We start from the raw sequence: 21613 nt of genomic DNA, 5'->3' as shown, positions 1-21613 counted from the left end.
TTTTCTGAAGAACAGCTTGCAGTTTAACTGTTCAGGACAAACAGGGGACTTTATGTAAATGTCTTTATGTGAAATACCTTATTCAGGTCAGTACTAAATAAAAAAAACCATGTATTTTGTATGATCTCTCTTATTTTGGTAAAATAATTAACATTTTGAAGATTCTGCATGGTGTATGTAAACTTTTGATCTCAATTGTATTAAAAATCAGAATCATCAGAATTTTGGTTCCCAATATTTAGCACAATTCAGTAAATACGTCTATCAATAGATATTTTCAAATCGACTTCATGGGCTAACGTACTGATCATCTCAAAATGATAGAGCATTACCTAATTAATCAGGCTGAATTATATATATCAATCTAAAACTACCTAACTGTGCTACCTCACATCTTACTCTTCGAAGATCGAACCAGCAACCCTCAAATCACCAGTCGAGAGTCCTCAACCACTACACCCACTACCACCCCATCAAGGTTAAAACAATGTCAGCCACTTGATGACAAAAGGCTGGCGCATCGCGATATAAACAAACAAATCTAAGTTGATCAAATCACAACCTACGCTCTCTTGAGAGCCTGCAGTTTGGAAAACTGAATTTTCTGAATAAATGACAGCACTTCAATGAATTTATGCAGATTTCTCCAAAATCCCCTGAGGGAAATAGCACAGACATTCACTTTATATGGAGACCGTCCTTTGGCGTCCATCACATCAACACATTACATGCCGCCTTCATTCTCCCACCAGATTGCCTGCATGCCTTCAGTTCTCCTTGTGAAGGTCACAGCGCCACAATGTCAAACCTCACATCGAAGGTTGTTCTATAGTAACACACGCGACAGGCACTACGGCTGCCGACGGATGAACGAGATGAAAGTGAAACGAATGGAAAATGAGTCATTTGCAGATGAACGGAGAAGAATATAGGTGATTAATCATGGGTTTTCATTTTAACGCTGTTGAATCGAACATCTGCAGAGGTTTAGGTGAAACAAATGGCCAATTATTTTATGCCAGCATAACTGATTGTACAACCTGAACAGGGAATCAGAAAATACATGCATTTGAGAGAGGAAAAATAACTGTGGATTCCAGGTTATGAGACAGGCTAGAATCAATACTGTCTCAAGATGATTTTGAACTACAGAAGCAAGTAACAAATGACCTAAAACGCACTAGCATCCACACTAAAAATCGCTTAGAAAATCACAGCAATGTTATATCAACATCCAAGCATCATAGTGGCTTCTTTTGCACAGTGTTTACAGAAATTATAGTTTAAAGTACTGTATAGGCAATCATTTTGTGGCTCTTCTACAGTGTCTGCAGTGCTTAATTGAAAAACAGTCCATTTGAAGCACAAACCAAGTGGTTGCAATATTGCTCTTTCAGTTGGAATGATTTGATAAGAGGTCACCCTCACGTCAGAGACAAAAATCAAAGCCCTGTACAATGCACACACAGCGGTTTATGGAAATTTACACACAATATATTGACTGATATGCAATTAACAGTCTGAAACTCTCAGATTCACACATACAAGGCGTGTTATCAACTAACACTTGACCAGTGCTGGGGCTACCTGTATCTTAAACTATTAATCATTTAAAGTAGTATAATTAAAATGTAGCATAATTAAATTTTAGTACAGTACTCAGTATAATTCAAAGCTACCTTAAAATAGTTAGCTACACTACAAACTACTAACAAAAATTTGCTTAATTAAGGTCATAGCATTAAAGCAATCAGATAAACAAATAAATATACACTAAATACAACTAATAATCCCAGAAAAAAAAAAAAAAAAAAAAAAAAAAAGTCATTTACATATCTGAATGCTAAAAACCTAACAAAGAACAACATTAAACCGTTTCACAATCATACTGTGATACTGTAGCATTAAATCGGTTAGCAGTAAACAGATCTATTTAAACTAAATAATAAATAAACCATTAATAAATAATAGCAAACACTGTCATTTACATAGATGAATGCTACAACTATTCAACATTTAATTATTTTACAGCCACACGTTCTGTTAACAAGCTACTCATAATTTATAAACTACATTCAGCCTTTTTCTACACTACAAACTACTGACAAAAATAACTCAAATGAGGTAAAAACACTAAAGTCATCAACAATAAACAGATAAATTTAGACTACAAACAACTAATGAAACTAGCAAAAAACACCATGCACATAGCTGAATGCTAGTAGCAAAAAAACATTTAACTATTATAGCATTAAAATGATCAACAGTGAAGAAATACATTTACATTAAGTACAACTAATAAAATTAACAAACACCTAAAAACAGCTAAAAACTTCAAAACATCATTTAACTCTTTAGCAACCACAGTGTGATAGCTTTTAAGCATTTTTAACTAAATGCAACTAATAAAACTAACAAACACAGTCATTTACATAGCTGAAAACTAAACACTTAATGAAGAACAACAACAGTTAACCATTTCATAACCACAATGTGATTGCATTAAATAGGTCAGCAGTAAACAGATCAATTTAAACTAGATGCAACTAATAAAACTAGCAAACACAGACATTTATAAAGCTGAATACTAAAAACTTAGCCAATTAAGAACAACATAATTATTTCAAAACCACACTGATAAACTAGCCAAAAAATGTTAAAAAATGTTAAACTCTTGAAAATGAAAAACAACCATACTCTGATAGCATTTAAATCGGTCAGCAGTAAACAGATACATTTCTGAACTAAATACAAGTAATAAAACTAACAAACACAGCCATTTACATAACTGAATGCTAAAAACTTAGCAAAGAACAACAACAACAACATCATTTAACCATGTCACAACCACACTGTGATTGCATTAAATTGGTCAGCAGTAAACAGATACATTTAAACTAAATGCAACTAATAAAACTAGTAAACATTTACATAACTGAATGTTAAAAACTTAGCGAATAACTACAATATTTAACTATTTCACAACCACACTGACAAACTAGCAAAAAACAACAACAACAACAACATTTGACCATTTCACAAACACACTGTGATTGCATTAAATAGGTCAGCAGTAAACAAATAAACTTAAACTAAAGGCAACTAATAAAACTAGCACACACAGTCATTTACATAGATAAATGCTAAACACTTAGCAAAAAAACAATATTTAACCAGTCGCAACCACACTGATAACTATCAAAAAACTAGCAAACACTGTCATTTAGCTGAACCCTACTGAAAAAAAAAACAGCTAAAACCAGTATAAACTGGTTGGCTGGTCTTAGCTGGTTTAAGCTGGAAGTAGCTGGTTTTAGCTGGTCTCCCAGCCTGGCTAGGGTGGTTTTAGCTGGTTGTTCCAGCTAGTCTCTCGGTCTGACCAGCTAAGGAAGTGGCCAAAACCCCTCTAAAACCAGCCTGCCGACCAGCTATGACCAGACTGGATGACCAGCTAAAACCAGCCAACCAGCTTAGGCAGGTTTTAGTTGTTTTTTTTCAGCAGAGAATGCTAAGCACTTGATTTAACCAAGTTAACCACAAGATATAACCATTTCACAACCACACTGTGATTAAATCGGTCAGCAGTAAACAGATACATGTAAACTGAATGCAGCTAATAAAACTAGCAAACAGTCATTTACATATCAGAATGCCAAACTCTGTAATAATATTAAAGCGAACAACAATAAACAGATCAATTTACACTAAATACAACTAATAAAACTAGCAAACACTGTCATTTACATAGCTGAATGCTAAAAACTTAGCAAAGAACAACCACATTTAACTGTTTCACAACCACACAGATAAAATACCAAAAAACCAGCAAACACAACCATTTACATAGCTGAATGCTAAAAACGTATCAACAAACAACATTTAACCATTTCACAACCACACTGTGATTACAATAAATCAGTCAGCAGTAAACAGATAAACATAAACTAAATGCAACCAACTAGCAAACAGTCATTTACATAGCTAAATGCTTAGCAAAAAACAACATTTAACCATTTCGCAACCACACTAATAAAATAGCACAAAATAACATTTAACCATTTCACACACTGTGACTGCATTAAATTGGTCAGCAGTAAACGGATACATTTCAACTAAATGCAACTAATAAAACTAGCAAATGCTCTCATTTACATGAGATGATGAATGCTAAAAGTTTACCTACATATATACAACATTTAACTATTTAGCAACCACACTTTCTCTTAATAAGCTGCTCATAATTTATAATTAAACAACAGTCAGTTAGTCAGTCAGTGTCATAGGAAAAATTTTATTTGATTAATGAGTCATTCATTGACAAGTTCCACACACGAACAAATTCACTAAAATGAAAAAGTCTTTCAAAGTCAACATGCGAGAGTGAGGACGAATTATGTTGTAATGCTAATCAAATAAATCCAAAAGCTACTCTGAAAATAACCAAGCTACTGTCACGCTAAGTTAGCTAGAAGAACAGTCATAACCTACTTCACAGTACAATGGTTTCATCTCCTAAATTGAGTTCACATGAAAAATTGTGGGCCACAAAAATATGACCCATATTCTTTCTTTAGCGGGAACTGAAATGCCTGACAAAACGAGTGTTTGGATAACCCGACGGTAAGGGAGGTGGCATCGTTCTGTGAAACCGCAGGAGGACCAGGGCACAGTCAGGTACTTTCCAGGGAAACGGCCAAAAATAGCCTCCATTTCCACTCAAACGAATGCTCCACACAACAGGGGCCGGCGCGCACACACATACATAAACGCGAGCGCACACTCACGCAGTGGGAAGTCGGAAGCGCCGGAGGGAACGGGATGTGGAAGGCACAGAGACACACGCCACCGTGACACTCAAGAACACTTGTGCTAAGAGGTTATTTTATTAAACGCTTTAATCTCTCATCATGGAGCCACACGTAATGCACTTGTTTTCCAAAAAGCAGCCTAACGGTCAGGCCTCGTCCTCCCTAGGGCAAAGCATCGGCTGGTGTTGTTTATCCGGGGCAACAGTTACGACTATTCTTATTTTTGCTATTTATAAAGCCGAACGTGGTTTATTGGAAGTGCACCAGACGGCATTGTGGAAACGACAGTGACTTATTCGCCGCTTGCACGCAAAACAAGAGCCTGTGAGGTCAAGATATTGTTTTTCTTGACTAGTGCACTGGAGGCGACTATATAAGTACACATTTATCACTCCCTCTCTGTTTAACTCAGACCTGTTTTCCTAGCATTAGGGTTGACTGTTGGTGGTGGGTTGTTCCTGTTGTGCAGCAACAGCTCAGTATGTCTTCATAACAAAAATGTTTGTGAAAGTTTGAGCTTTCTAATAACAAACATGGATGTTTTATAGTGATACAAACCAAAGAGCACCAGAATGCAACACGGAATTCATTAAAATCCATTGTTGTTTTCCCACCAAAATGATATCACTTCCTGGAAGATGATGTCATTCACTGGCTTTTTTTAGAATTTACAAAAGACTGAAATAAAAACAGGATGGAAGGTGATATTTGGGGACATGGTTAAAACAACAACAACAACAACAACAACTATAAACAATTTACCAAATAAAAAAATTCCCCTCCCCCCAAAATATGTTTTCTTTTGAAATATTCTGAGCATGAAAAATATGAAACACCTGGAATGTTTCCTAAAAACAGCCTGTTTTTCATGTCAGATCTTGCAAAACACCCAAGGACATGATATAAATATTTAAATGGAAAGTTATGCAAAAATAAATAATGAAATAAAAAATAGCTTTATATATCTGATCCATTTTCCCAAACTGGGGGGGGTTGTGAATTAATTTCATTTGTTTTTTTAGAGATACAAATATAAATTTGAGATTTGTAAGATTTGTTAAAATTAATGCTATATTCTCTTAATTGATAAAATAAAATAAAATAAAATAAAATAAAATAAAATAAAATAAAATAAAATAAAATAAAATAAAATAAAATAAAATAAAATAAAACAAAACAAAAGTATCTGGTCAATTTTTCCAGAAGTGGAAAAACTATATTTTAAATATGTGTAAGTTATTTATTTTATTTATTTTTTATTTTTTTTTTTTATTTTGGTCATTGGTATATATATAAGTGGCTTCCAAAGCAGTACAATTTGTTTACAGTTACTGATATATTTACTTAATTAAATATTGTGATAAAGGAAAAATATATATATATATATATATATATATATATATATATATTAGATGAATTAATTTCCATATTTACAGTTTGAAAATGTAATTCAAGATGTAATATTTTATGTTAATTTAATTTAAAAATAAAAGCAATTGTATATATATCTAGTCCATTTTCCCATAAGTTGGACATTTTAAACAATACAATATTTTTACAAAATTTTAAAATTAATGTATATTAACTTGCATTCATATTGTGATAAACGATAATGAACTACACTTTCCATTCTTAGTAGTTTAATATTTTATACAAAATTCTATATATAAATAAATATTATATATGTGTCTCATTTTTACAAAAGTGGAAGTGAGTTTGTTCTTTTATGCTAGCATATAGACGGCTTCAAAGCCAACACACAAGGACTAAAAGCTGCAAAACCCCCAATTTAGATTCGACGTGCTCTCGGTTTCACAGTTTGATTTCAGAGAAAATGTACTGCACAGTAGGAATGACCCAGGTGTGCTGTTTTTGTTGGTTTGCGCAGCTTGATTTCACCAGCAAATTGAAAGACCTTGCAGCGCGAGTCAGCACAGCCAACGCTTTCATTTAAACACATGTCCAATTCAAAAGAACATCGGCGTCTGAAGGGAGACTGCAGTTTTGTGATTAGCGTCCAGGTCGGTGTGATTTACTCGAGACCCGGCCAGTCTCTATTCCCACGTCTGCCAGGTTTCCACACGAGCTCGCTACTTTCCTCCGGTGATTTACGCAGCTACTGCGAGCAGCTGGAAGATTTTTCGCCGTTTTGGACTCCAAGTCTCTCTTGACGGAGAGCACATTCAATGGGCCTGCAAATCCATGAGGGAAAGATAAATCCTGAGCGCTGGACTGAATACATCACTCCGGAGTGGGAAAATTAAGCTTTCAGCCAGCGAACGCGAGGGAGAAAAAAGTAAAAAACATAAACGCCTGAAGAGGGGCAATCAACTGAATGCAAGATATGAGGGAAAGAATGTCGGCACTTTAATCATTTTGTTGATGATTAAAGAAAGGAAGTCATATATTAAAGCTTCAGGCCTCGGGTACAGTACGTGTTAAAGCGAGCAAAATGAGATGCAATGAATTCAACAGAGAGTTCAGTGGTGTTAGAAAAAGAAAGGCTGTTATGCAATGTTACGCTTAACCTTGCTGTACCATTCTGAGTCATGAAACTGTAAAAAAAGCTCAACTATTCACTGAAAAGACTAGAGTACTGAGTGGCACACAAAAACAGAGATTGAAGCAAAGAAACCGAGAGAGGAACTGACAAGATATTCAGAAACGAGCACCGTGGGACCGTTTTAAGGAGGCCATTTTACCCTTTTAAACGAAAAGGGAATGACGGAGTGAAAAAATGAAGTCCTCAAGAGACTCCGAATGAGGAGGAGCGCTGGCAACCAACATTAGCGAAATGAAGCGAGGCTCTCGAGGGCGACATCCGCGCCGTCATTTCCAGTTGACCCGCAAGACCTACCGAGACACCTGCGCTGACACGGCGAGATGATGCTGTGACAGCGTAGAGATTTGTTCTGGCACAGCGCTTTCGGTTTCGCCAAGTGAGTTTATCCACTCACAAACAGGCGTTTGAGATCGTTCGGCGCACGGCGGATATACATGTCAAAATGCATGGGTCCTTCAATAACTAAGGCACCTTGCTAATCTTATAAGAGGTTTAGTCAGTCGACCTGTTATCAATACTGTCAAAATGCGAATTCCATTTTATATTAATTACAGTCTGGCACTCATCGTTAAATGAAGAGGATCTATTAAATAAGCATAATTATGACCTGAAAGGCTTAATAACACGCTGGGACATTCATATTCCGTACGGCTAGGAAAATATATCACTCGACTGCCAATTATTGGCTTTTGCGCAAGCTCAAGTACAATTAACAAAACGAAGGAAGCATTTGCATAAGTTAATTACATCAAAATGCCAGCCTTCGGCCACATTTGTACAAATGTCGAACGCTTTGAGAATCCAATACTTGATGTAAGTGGGGTGACCAGCTATTAAGTGAGAGGAGAGGTTAGTTTGAAACGTGCAGAAGAAAGAAATGCACAAATAAAGCTTGCGTGCTAACCTTATTAGCATGCAAAAAAGGCTGCTAATTTGCAAATGCTAATTTTTCTTTGTTGATTGCTAATCAGAAAGCGCGTGAAATCAGGTTACAGAGAAAATTACAACCCTTTTAACAAGACAAAGTGAATCTACAAACATCCAACATGAAACTCTTTATTAGTTCATCCAAAAATGAAAAAAGTATTTTACAATAAGGTTCATTAGTTAACTACATCAGTTAAAGGAGAAGTCCACTTTCAGAACAAAAATTGACAGATAATTTACTCACCCCTTTGTCATCCAAGATGTTCACCATTCAATTACAAAATCGCCCTATATGGCTGTTTTACCTTTTTGTTAAGGGTGTTTGATCTTCTTTGCATGTTCACTTTGCAAAGACTGGGTCGGTGCTTCTGCAGCGATGTAGGATGATTTTGAAATGATTTTTGAAGTTGAGGGAGAAAATACGACTGGAGTTTTTCGACATACTCTAACTTGAGCCAGAATACACAGAGTTCAGGCAGAGTAAGACAAGACGAGCGTTTGAGATTAAAAGGGTTTTAAATTGTATTTTCTAATGAAGATAACTGATTGTTTCGCTAGATAAGACCCTTCTTCCTCGGCTGGGATCGTTTGAAGCCGCATTTAAACTGCATTTTGGAAGTTCAAAATCGGGGCACCGTATCAGTCCATTATATGAAGAAAAATCCTGAAATGTTTTCCTCAAAAAATATAATTTCTTTACGGCTGAAGCAAAAAAGACATGAACATCTTGGATGACAAGGGGGTGAGTACATTATCTGTAAATTTTTGTTCTGGAAGTGAACTTCTCCTTTAACATGAACTAAGAATACACAGCAACATTTATCAGTCTTAGTTCATTTCAGCATTTATTAATGCATTATTAAAAAATAAAAAGTTGTGCTAACAGTGAACAACTATTTTTATTAACTAACATTAATAAAGAAGAATAAATACTATAATAAATGTATTGTTCATTGTTTGTTCATGTTAATATATTAACTAATGTTAACAAATGGAACCTTATTGTAAAGTGTTACCAATAAGAAATGTTACAATTTACAGTGCAAACATTATTAATGTGTATTATACATTTTTTTTTAAATTAAATAAATCCAAATATAAATATAAATATAAATATTTTAAAAAAAAAACAACTAAACTATAAATAATATAATATTTATTAATTAATGTAACACTGCATCTACTCACTGATGTTTTTGCTTCTGTGGGAAATATATAAATAAACAAAGAAATTTAAGGAAAAAAAAAAATCTCTCTTTTGTTTGCCACAGAAAAAAAAAGAAAAAGAAACAGAACAAGAAACAGAAAAAGAAAGTCTAACAAGAGGGTTAGTAAATTATGACATAATTTTTTATTTTTGGATGTACTATCCCTTTAAATGAACAAAAACTGCCAGAAATACCACATACCATGTACTTTATATTAAATACAATATATGCAAAAATAACAACAAATGTATGCCAACACTGCATTGTATGCTAACATGACTAGAATTTTGCTTTTTTACCATTTGCATATGCTAATTTTGCTTCTTTGACTACTCAACGGAAAACATGATCATATGTGACCCTTGACCACAAAACCAGTCATAAGTTTCAGTTTTTTGAAATTTGAGATTTGTACGTCATCTGCAAACTGAATTAATAAGCTTTCTATTGATGTATGGTTTGGCCACTATTTGGCCGAGATACAACTATTTGAAAATCTGGAATCTGAGGGTGAAAAAAATCTAAATATTGAGAAAAAGTTCTTAGCAATGCATATTACAAATCAAAAATTAAGTTTTCATACATTTACAGTAGGAAATTTACAAAATATCTTCATGGAACATGATCTTTACTTAACATCCTAATGATTTTTGGCATAAAAGAAAAAATCGATAATTTTGACCCATACAGTGTATTTCTGGCCACTGCTACAAATATACCTGTACTACTTAAGACTGGTTTTGTGGTCCAGGGTTGCATACAGAAAATGACAGGCTTTTTTGAAGAAAAAACTGACTGTACAAATCCTCTATATGAGTCCCTTTCTGAAGGCTGCGGAAAAGGTTAGCCAGCATGTTACTGACTAAAAGACCCGCTCCAATAACCGAATATGTCACAGAAACCGCAGGGGCAAACATTCAACAAAACACTTTGACAAATAGACCCTGAGGACACTGACAATACGCAGGCTGAAGAATAAAGTTTCAATGCTGCAAAGAAAGTTTTAATAGCCAGATGAACCAAGAGCCAAAAGTGTCTCATTCGGTCCTCCGAGGCAGGGTTTCGCAACAAGGCTGAGCACAGTGCTAAATAAGCAAACACCCTCATGTAATACATGAAATGCACATCTTACCTTTAAGTTGATCTGCAACCACACTTGGGCCAATCCTTTCGGTGACTCTGCCATCTTCTCGCAAGTAGCGGTCATCCAAGAACTTGTCCGTGGCCTCCGAAAGGTGCACCTTCCCGGCAACACCCAACTGCTCCATGAGATTGGCGAGGTTGACATCGTTGGACCAGACGTCGAATTTAAAACGCTTCATGCCGAGGATCCCGCAAAGCACGGTGCCCGTGTGGACGCCGACACGCATGTTCACCATCTCCTTCTTTTCTTGACAGAATTGCTCAATGGCCTGGATCATCCCGAGCCCCATCTCTACGCAACAGTAGGCGTGGTCCTCTCGTGGTTCGGGACAACCAGCCACGCAATAGTAACAATCTCCCAGCGTGCTGATCTTTTCGCAACACGTGAGCTCGCACAGGCGATCGAAACGCCCAAATAAGTCATTGAGGAGTCCCACCAGTGCATGCGCCGACTTATTGGCGCTCATCTTGGTGAATCCCACGATGTCCGCGAAGAGGATGCTAACCGGCTCCATGCGTTTCATGTTGAATGGTCGAAAGATGATCTGACCACGAGGGATCGAGGTCTTCTTGCGTTTGGTGCTTTTAGGACTTGAGGCGCCCGCGATAGCCGCTCCCGTCGAGTAGCGCTTAACCGAATTGTCACTGTCATCATCGCCTTGCTTCATGAGCTCATCGGCCACCCTTCGAGGCATAACCGAGTGGATCATCCGCTCCTTCAAGGCCTTTTCGACCTCCAAGTCTTTCCCATGCATGATGGCCTGGCCGACCTTGAGGAACGTGCTGCGTGAACGCACTTCAGACATAATAAAAAGGTGGATGCCAATGACGTGAGCGCAGAGATGCAATATGGCCCTTCCCGGGATCAGCCAGTAGAGCGTTTCCAAATGTTCCTCAGTGGAGTTTCTCCACCCACTGCCTTGAATCAAATGCATCCAGCCAAGCGTCTCAAAAAGCACTGAGTAGAGCAAGCCAAGCAGGAGCGAAGCATACAAACGAACATGGAGGAAGCTGTAGAGCAACGAAAGCACCTCCATGCCTAAAGAGAATGTCCCAACTGGGGACAAACAAGGGGCTACAGCTTCTCCACTTCGGGTGGCTTCAAACGTCAGGTTTTTATCCTCGGCGCCACTGAAGTCGCCTCCATCCTCTTCATCCTTCAAAGGAGGAACATTAAAGTCACCAAAGCCTGATGTCTGGATCTGAGGGGCAAGAGTGAGGGCAAACGTCACCACGATGAGCAACAGCGAGGCTTGATTGTAGCAGTGGGCGTAGAAGCGAGTGAATGTGAAGACGAAGAGGACAGAACACAGGAGTAGGAAGGAGGCTGTGGGCAATAAGAAGGCAGTCCGTTCACATCGATTAGCATTAGCGATGAAGAACAGCCCCCAGAGGAGGCTGGCGGCCGCTAAGTAAAACAGAACACAACGGAAACGTCGTTGAGTTTGAGGGAAGCACCGCTCGCGGCAGGCTTCCTCCAGAATGTTGGAGTCAAACTTGGGGTTCCAGAAGTGTCCGGCCGCCCTCTCGAAGAGTTGCGGCATCTTTCTTTGAGTCCGGAGGCCTTTGATCACTGGTTTGCGGATGGCGGATTCGCCTGAGCTACAGCTGGAGGAGATGCTGTACTTGCAATGTTTGGAGCCCCCAATGATGCTGCACATGGCGCTGGCGCCCAGACTCCCACGCTGCTGTTTGTGCGGCTTGGTGCCGCTGATCCGCACGGACACGGCGCCATCGCCGCTGGAGTCGCAGCTCACTTCGCTGTTGTGAAACAGCAGATGTTGATGTTGAGGAGAAGCCATGATACCACTCAAAAAAAAAAAAAATGATGAAAATAAGGTGCTTGGATGGAAAAAGAATCAAGAGGGGGAAGCAAACGCCAAACGGCTCTGACGACTAGATGACGACAAATTTACTCATGCGTTTAGACAGTTCCAGGATTTTAAGTTTTGGTTATTTCACCTCATGACGTCAATAGCGCATTCCTCTTCTCTTCTGTCCTTCTTGACGCACATGGGTCAGAGAGGTTTATCCAAGGCGCATGGAATCTTTCGACTTACTACAAGTGAATCAAAATGTTCTCTCGCTGATGAATCAGTTACATAATAACACCACAAAAATGAAGACTCAAGTCAAGGACTGTTTGCTTTGACTCCTTAGGGAACTTCTTAACTCCATTCTGACGCCAAGTGCACCATTTTCCCCATAAATGAGCCATTACATTGGTTTTTAAGAAGAAAATTGCATCTATGATACCAGTTAGAGAACTGTCAGCATTTATGCTTGACGTAAGTTATGGCATTCCTCATATCCAACACAGTCAGGGATAATAAAGTCCAAAAACTCTTGATCGGATAAACATTAAAAAGGTCCAGCAGGGGATGAGCGTGTCAGGAAAGTCCAAGAGCGTCCAAACTGGAAAATTACTTACTTCAGAAAAAGAACTCAACACGGTTTCCTAAAAATAAACCTTCCGCCCTCTTTTGTTCTTGAAATTCCGAATAAGCGTTCATTGGAGACTCCGCGTCCTGTCAGACGGACACAACAGCGGTACTGTTGTTAAAAGCACACAAAAATTCAGCCTTAAACGGCCTGTCGCGTTAATATTCTCTTGACTGGAGCACCGACCTTTCCTGAGTTCCCACTCCGGATCTTCCAGGCGCTTCTATTCCGAATTAAACGTGCGTAACGGCGTAAAAATCATGAAGATTGCGCGTATCATTTAAGATGCATACATGCATGCATATTCCCAAAGACTTTAAACGCGGTGATCTTAAAACCTGTCTGAGCCATTTACATCAATGCATGTTGTAAAAGTGCTTCAAATGATGAATGAATTCACCTTGGTGGTCACAAGTCCTTTAAGTTTCCTTTTCTCGCGGAGAAGACTGGAAGTCTGCACTTCTGTCTCCACAGACTCGCAGCGGTAAAGTGCCTCTTTGGTTTCTCTTCAGGACTCATTTCCACGGGCAGCTTTTCCTGTGATATCCAAACAAATCTCTTTCTCAGCCGGTTCCTCTATGTTCCCCATCAGCGCACAGCTTGGCACTCCTGACACATGCCCGTGTGTCGCGCCTATCATAGTTGACTTGTGTGCTTTCGCGCGGCTCGGGTGCGCCGGTGGCCATGAGACATCAGTAAGATCTCCATCTGTATTCGCAATCCGACGCGGTGTCTGTACAAGTCCAGCAGACGCTGGAAATACATTGAGAGGTGGGGATAAACGCGTGCGTGCACGCTCCGGAGAGAGAACAACAGAAGGGTGGCGAGCACGCACGCATTCACATGGAGGTGGGCTCTTCTCAAACCGCAGTGTTCGCCAGTCAATGACGTGTAATGCAGGGGGAGACACAGCTGTCGTATTGAGAGCAATATGAAATCAACCAGACCAATTTAGCGTTGACACCTCTAGATGGAAGCACATTTTCTTTCCTATCTGTCTGTCTGGTTCGTTTCATTGTTTTTATAGATAGAGTCCAAAATCTCTTTCATAAATCCCATCAGTCATATTTTAATTAAATAATCAATGCTCGGTTACTGTAAGTCTTTTGCTTTCCAGGTCAGCTCTGTTTGAGCCCAAAGGGTTTATTAAACATTTTCCACAATGTTTTTCCGTAACACTCACCAAATCCACCAATTTTGTAATTAAATGTTGATCCCAGTTTATGAAATTATGCCCAAAATAAACCATAAGTCTTTAATCCGCATGTTTTAATTAATAGAGGCTCTTTGCTGGGCTGCTGTGTTGTGCTCACGCCGCGCAGCAGTAACTGTGGCTGAATCAAAGTGATTATGTTGTTTTGGAAGCCGGCGAGAGGCTAAGATGCTTAAAAAGCTTCCGAAGACTGTTTCAAAGGAATTCCCGGGAGAACTGCAGCTGTGTGTTTCTCTAGAGCAGGCCGGGCCTGAGCTGATGGGTCATGACACAGAAAAGGTGACAGGTTTCTTACAGAAGTGCACTGCTTGTTCTTGTAGATTATGTTGATATTGGGGGAAAAAAATTGTTTTTGGAGAAGTGAAAAGCATCACGGAGCATCCATTTCAACACAAACCTCTGAAGAACATGTAGGCCACAGGTATATATTTCATCCCAAAATCAACAGAAGATTAGAAAAACATTATTTTTTCCTTAAATAGAGGACCATAGGACTATTCAGGTTCATTATTTTTCTCACTAAAAACTGAAATGCTATACACTTTTATTTATTTATTTATTTGATTGATTGATTTTCAAAGACAGTACATGTCTGTGTATGTGTGTGTGTGTATACATACATGTATTTTCTTTGATAAAAAAATGAATAAAAAATAAAAATACAATAAAAAATTAGTGTGCTGCAGAAATGACCATCACCTTTAGGCATTATGGGTAAAAACACCCCGATGCACTGCAGTAATGAGAATTTGTGAGGGGAAAAATATGCAATAAGTTGTATACTGTGTTTTTTTGTTTAGTGATAGTTGTTCATGAGTTCCTTGTTTGTCCTGAACAGATAAACTGTCCACTGTTCTTCAGAAAAATCCTTTAGGTCCCACAAATTCTTTGATTTTTCAGCATTTTTGTGTATTTGAACGCTTTACAACAATGACCGTATGATTTTGAGATTCATATTTTCAGACCGAGGACAACTGAGGGACTCATATGCAACTATTACAGAAGGTTCAAATGCTCACTGATGCTTCAGAAGGAAAAACGATGCATTAAGAGCCGGGGGTGAAAACTTTTGAAAAGAATGAAGATATGTACATTTTTCATATTTTGCCTAAATATCATATATTTTTCATTTAGTACTGCCCTTCAGAAGCTACTGAAGATACTTACATGTTTCCCAGAAGACAAAATAAGTTAAATAAAACAAATTTACCCCGAACTTTAAATTCAAAAAGTTTTAACCCTTGGCTCTTCATGCATCATGTTCTGTAATAGTTGCATATGAGTCCCTCAGTTATCCTTAGTGTGAAAAGAGGGATCTCAAAATCATACAGTCATTGTTGGAAAGGGTTCAAATATACAAAAATGCTGGAAATCCAAAGAAATGTCTTATTCAGGTCAGTACTAAATAAACAATAGCATGCATTTTGCATAATCCCTCTTATTTTGGTAAAATAATTAACATTTCACAATCAAACTTTTGACCTCAACTATATATATATATGTAGAAGGAATATTGTGAAATTCTATGTTTAAGTAAAAATTCAGAAATGAGATTCACTATTATGAATTATGGGAAAAGAACTTGCATTATAGTAATAAGAATTTGTGGGAAACAAATGCATTGCAGAAATGACATTCAGATACATTACACTAAAGGGAATTTGTTGGAAAATGTGATTAACTGCCATTAAAATGATGTCACAGTTTAAAATAAACTATGTTTTTAAAAACATACATAACTTATCAAAATATAATTCATTTTTTCTTTTGATTTTGGGGTGAAATTGAACCCAGACATCTATTTTATGTAATTCATCCAATAAAATGATTCTGTTTTAAATGAAACCTTTCAGTTTTCTGAAATACGCTCACAAAGATCGAAATCTGTAGCAACGGCCTTGAGAAACAACATTCCCTTTGAACATGTTACACAGTCCCCCGTTACAGTTCACTCGCACACCTCCCTTTGAGTTGGAGTCACGACCGACCCCGAGCTGCTGCAATGCAGCTTCCAGACCTGTTCTCCAATCACATCGGAGTGCAAGGCAAACTTCAGCCTGCCGTCTGAAACATGTGTATGTGTGAGCATGACTTCACACACTTTCAGAGGTGTGGGGGCTGATGCTGTGGGGGCTTCCCTCACTCTGGGGGGAATATAGCACAGTCTGTTTTGAAATATGTGATCAGTGGGCCGTGTCCTCACACAGGCACGGAGACCCATGCCATTATTAACTCATTAAGATTAATATCGTTTGGCGACGGGACACTGCCTTCATTCTGGTATTGAATTGCGACAACCATATTGCACATCTGTTTCTGGAGCAGTGCTGAAAAATGAGCTGTTACATCTTCTATTCAACACGTTAAACACTGAATAACAGATACGGGAATACAATGAGGAAATTTCCTTGATTACAATCTGTTCATTAAAAACAACATGAAAGGAATCAGCAACCCAATTTACTTCAATTATGTGACATATTTCAGAGCAAAACAGAATATTCGTGTAGGATGGCACTCGATTTTTCCATCAGGAATTGATGTGAAGGTGTAGAGCGTGTGTTTGTTGTGGAAAACTACTTATTTTTTTTACGTCTGAATTCATGCGTTTGGTAGATGATTTTATCCAAAGCATTCAAAGTGCATATTTTATCAGTTCGTGCATTTCTTTGGAATTAAACCCATGACCTTGGCATTTCAAGAGCCATACTTTACTGTTTGAGCTACAGGAATAGACATACAAAACTGCTTTTTTAATATTACACACAATTTAGTACCTTTATTAAAGGAATAGTTCACACAAAAATTAAAATTTGCTGAAACATACTCACCCTCAGGCTATCCAAAATGTAGATCAGTTTGTTTCTTCATCAGATTAGGAGAAATGGTGCATTACATCGCTTGCTCACCAGTGGATCCACTGCAGTGAATGGGTGCCGTCACAATGAGAGTCCAAACAGCTTTAATTAATTCCAAGTAATTCATATGACTTCAGTCCATCAACATATGAAGTAAAAAGCTGCATTTTTGTGATAAGCAAATCCATTAAAATGTTTTTAACTTCAAACCATTGCTTCCAGCTAAAATATAAGTCTATAATCCATAATGTTGCTTTCTTCAGTGAAAGAATTGTTTCATCTGAATCAGGAGAGAAATATGCACAAATCAAATGCTGTTTACAAGCGAAAACAGTCCAAAATGCTTCTAAACAATGGATTCGCATTGTTATGGATTAGACTTGTATTTTGACCAGAAACAATAGTTTGAAGTACAAATAAATAAATAAAAATTATGCTTTTTTTTCACTCAAAAAAATAATTCATTGGATGAACTCAGATTAATTGAGGGCAGGATTTCCATTCAATAAATATGTGTAACCCCAACTTATAATAAAACAAATTCATGCAACGTAATGTAATTGAGTTGGGCCAACTCAATTTGATCATACACAGTTTAAATTAAATTTATACGTTTTTGAAGTGATTATTTTATGCTTGTTAGACTCAAACTAAAACATTTCACTGGAAAACAAATTACTACATTGAAATCCTTCTGCACTCAAAAAAATGATATATTGAATTTACTTAACTTTAGGCATTAACCATAAAATGGCTTTGTTACATCCATGGCATGCCCAGAGAAGTTGTTTATTTTTTTTATTATTAAAACAACTTTAACTTTAACTGTTAGGAGGTCCTCAACCCAAGCACATGCTCTACACTTCACCACAATGGTAGCCCCCCCAAAACACTAACATACCACAAAACTGTTTTAAATACAAACATAAAAGAGCATTAAACATTAACAAGTCTCGCAATTTGAACACCTTAATAAGAAAATGCATAAAATATCTTTTTAATTCAACATTTATCCTCTTTATCCAGCCCTATGCCAAAGATGATGGGAAAGGGAAATCCACTTCCTAGTTACACAAGTAAAATCATTTATGTACTCTCAACTCAAATGAATTAAGTGGTTGTAAAGAATTGTGTTGGATTAACTTAATTTATTTAAGTAAACAACAAGAATCAAATGTTATTTTTGGCCTACTTAATTGAAACATAATTTTAAAATGAAAATATTGAGTTTAACAAAAACGCAACTGTTTCAAGTCAGTTTAACACAATGCAGTTGTTTAAATGGGAGACTAAACAGCGTTGTAGAATCATTTTTTGAGTGCAGGCAGCTTTTCTCTTTTAAAGACATTAATTAATGGACTGGAGTGGTGTGGATTACTTGTGGATTATTGTGATGTTTTTATCAGCAGTTTGGACTCTCACTGACAGCACCCTTTCACTGCACAGGATGGTGAGCAAAAAGTGACAATGATAAATTTCTCCAAATCGGTTCAGATGAAGAAACATACTCATGTACATCTTGGATGGCCTGAGGATAAATAAACTTTAAGCAAATTTTATCCTAAATTTTTTAAAATGTTCATTAGCATTAAATGACTGTTAATATGTTGGGAATTTATTTAAAAAAAAAAAAAAGCATTACCTACAACAACCGTCTAAAACAATGGCTAAGCAGCTATTTGGATATTGATTAACATTATTTTCCTCACTTTAACAGCCCAAGGTGATCTTTAATTCCCATTCATTTCAATGGCAACTGCTTGGAAAGAAACAGAGCGGCTAATTAGACCATGCTAATGATGTAAACAATGAAATAAGTAAATTGAACAAGAATCAAATGTTATTTTTGGCCTACTTAATTGAAACATGTTCTTTCAAAATGAAAATATTGAGTTTAACCAAAACGTGACTGTTTCAAGTCAATTTAACACAATGCAAATTTTAGCCTAATTTTTAAAAAATGTGCATTAGCATTAAATGACTGTTAACATGTTGGGAATTTTTTTTATAAAGGAATTACCTACAACAACCATCTAAAACAATGACTAAGCAGCTATTTGGATATTGTTTAACATTATTTTCCTCACTTTAACAGCCCAAGGTGATCTTTAATTCCCATTCATTTCAATGGCAACTGCTTGGAAAGAAACAGAGCGGCTAACTAGACCATGCTAACTATTCAAACAATGAAATACCAGAAATGTGTATTAAGTAATTGAGATACATTTTGATTTTTATGTTGACTTTAACCTCACACATATCATAGTTAATAAGTTTCCATCACGACCCTGGTGAAAAAAACAGCATATGCTGGTAGGTATGTTTTGATGCTGGTTTAAGCTGGTCCTTTGCTGGTTCATGCTGGTCCTTGACCAGCAACATGACCAGCAAAAACCAGCAAAGGACCAGCTTAAACCAGCATCAAAACATACCTACCAGCATATGCTGGTTTTTTCACCAGGGGATGTCAAATCTTTCCCCATATGTTCAAATTAAGCTGTGGTACTTGTTTACATTAACCTAAAACTGCTGCGGTTTCATTTTATAGTACTCAAACTCTGTTTTATTTCATATCTTGTGTTATTTCATTCAACTTATGTTGCCAAAATGGTTTGTACTATAATCTAACCCAACTCAGCATTACGTGCAGTGCATTTTCTGTTGTTTTTTCCCCACGTCAATGTAATGCAACAGCTCCTTACATTCTGTGCTCACTCTAGTGGACAACCACTGCTACAGCATCTCTAATACATATGGACACTCACTCATGGCTAATTAGAAGTGTTGAAAAGCCTACTTTCACTTTAATAGTCTCAAGTTACTTCAGAGTGTGGCAAGATTTCAAGAAACTGATTTATATATTGTTGTGGCTGGTTGCCAGGTCATTGCTATGCTCCTGCAGAGGCGATCAGATTCATTTTTAGCATGTTGCACGAACGTAGCAGGAAGTGTTGAGTGTCCTACTTTAATAGTGAGGGTTAGACTTTTAAACATGCCTGCTTTTGTCACGCTTTCAAATAAGACACACGTCAGAATAACAAATCATGTTTAGGGATTGAGCAATATTCACATCCATGTTTTGCTGCATTTATAATGGCCCCTGTGATCCCCCACCTGTCTCAGAAAACACACCTGCCAGATACAGCTGACGTGAGCGTCTTTCAACACTTACCTGCGGTTAAAATCTAAATCTGATAGCGACGCTATGGGTCATCTTGTGTCTATTTCTGGAGGTGGGAACAAAGAGTGACCTTGATATTTAACAGAGACTAGACAGGTCTTTCAGAAGAGATCCGAGTCTATTAACCGCCACGAGCCAACTCCAAAAAAACAGACAGCTCGGTTAATAACACTTTATTGCAGTTTTGTCGCTCCCACAGAACTGCATTGTTTGCACCATTTTCACTGTTGACTACCATACATCATAACTAGGATTATTCCAAAAAAGCCTAAAGCTTATAAAAATGCAGCTTTCTGAGGTAACTTCTATCTAGAGATCTATTATTTCCACACAAAACCCCAACCATGACATAAGACCTGGCTATTAGCTGTGGAATTTTAAATACACTTTTAAAAATGAAGGTTCTTTATTGTCATTGATGGTTCCATGGAACTGTCCAAATGCACAGAATGTTCTTTTTGTGGAATAAGATTATTAAAATGTTCTTTTAAGAACTGTTCAGTGAAAGGAATAGTTCACCCAGTAATGAAAACTAGCTGAAAATGTACTCACCCTTTTAGGCCAAAATGTAGACGAGTTTGTTTCTTCATCAGAACAGATTTGGAGAAATGTAGCATCAGTCGCTCCCACCAATGGATCCTCTGCAGTGAATGGGTGCCGTCAGAATGAGAGTCCAAACAGCTGATAAAACATCACTATGATCCACAAGTAATCCATATGACTCCAGTCCATCAATAAACGTCTTGCAAAGCAAAAAGCTGCATGTTTTTTAACTTCAAACCATAGCCGCTGGCTAAAATATGAATCCATAATCCATAACATTGCTTCCGTCTTGTCTGAATCAGGAGAGAAATATGCACAAATCAAACACCGTTTTTTTATTGTTGTATTTTGATGCGAGACGACAACATGACATGGACATTTTCACTGGAGGAAGTGTTATTATGGATTGTGGAGTGATATTTTAGCCAGAAGTGATGGTTTAAAGTTTAATGATGGATTTGTTTCTTCAAATACGCAAGTTTCTTAATTGATGGACTGGAGTCGTGTGAGTTACTTGTGGAGTTTTTAACAGCTGTCTGGACTCTCATTTACTGGAGGAAGTGTTACTATGGATTATGGAGTGATATTTTGGCCAGAAGTGGTGGTTTAAAGTTAAAATCCTTTTATGATGGATTTGTTTTTTCAAACTTGAAACTTTTTACTTTAATATTAATTAATGGACTGGAGTCGTGTGAGTTACTTGTGGAGTTTTTAGCAGCTGTTTGGA

At 37.3% G+C, this 21613-nt stretch overlaps 1 protein-coding gene across 1 annotated transcript in view; it reads right to left on the bottom strand.

Moving 5' to 3' along the window:
* The window catches only part of LOC127161786 (adenylate cyclase type 9), a 69973-nt gene extending 56045 nt beyond the window's left edge, over nucleotides 1-13928 (bottom strand). Inside the window, exon 1 of the mRNA XM_051104532.1 lies at nucleotides 10639-13928. Within this exon, the coding sequence (XP_050960489.1) occupies nucleotides 10639-12451 (1813 nt within the window). The 5' untranslated portion in view covers nucleotides 12452-13928. The remainder of the gene's footprint in view (nucleotides 1-10638) is intronic.
* Nucleotides 13929-21613: the final 7685 nt, after the last annotated feature.

Source organism: Labeo rohita, chromosome 3 (genome assembly GCF_022985175.1).
Source record: "Labeo rohita strain BAU-BD-2019 chromosome 3, IGBB_LRoh.1.0, whole genome shotgun sequence".
NCBI classification, from domain to species: Eukaryota; Metazoa; Chordata; class Actinopteri; order Cypriniformes; family Cyprinidae; genus Labeo; species Labeo rohita.
Note: the sequence above shows the minus strand (reverse complement) of the source record. Positions and strands in the feature narration are given on the sequence as shown.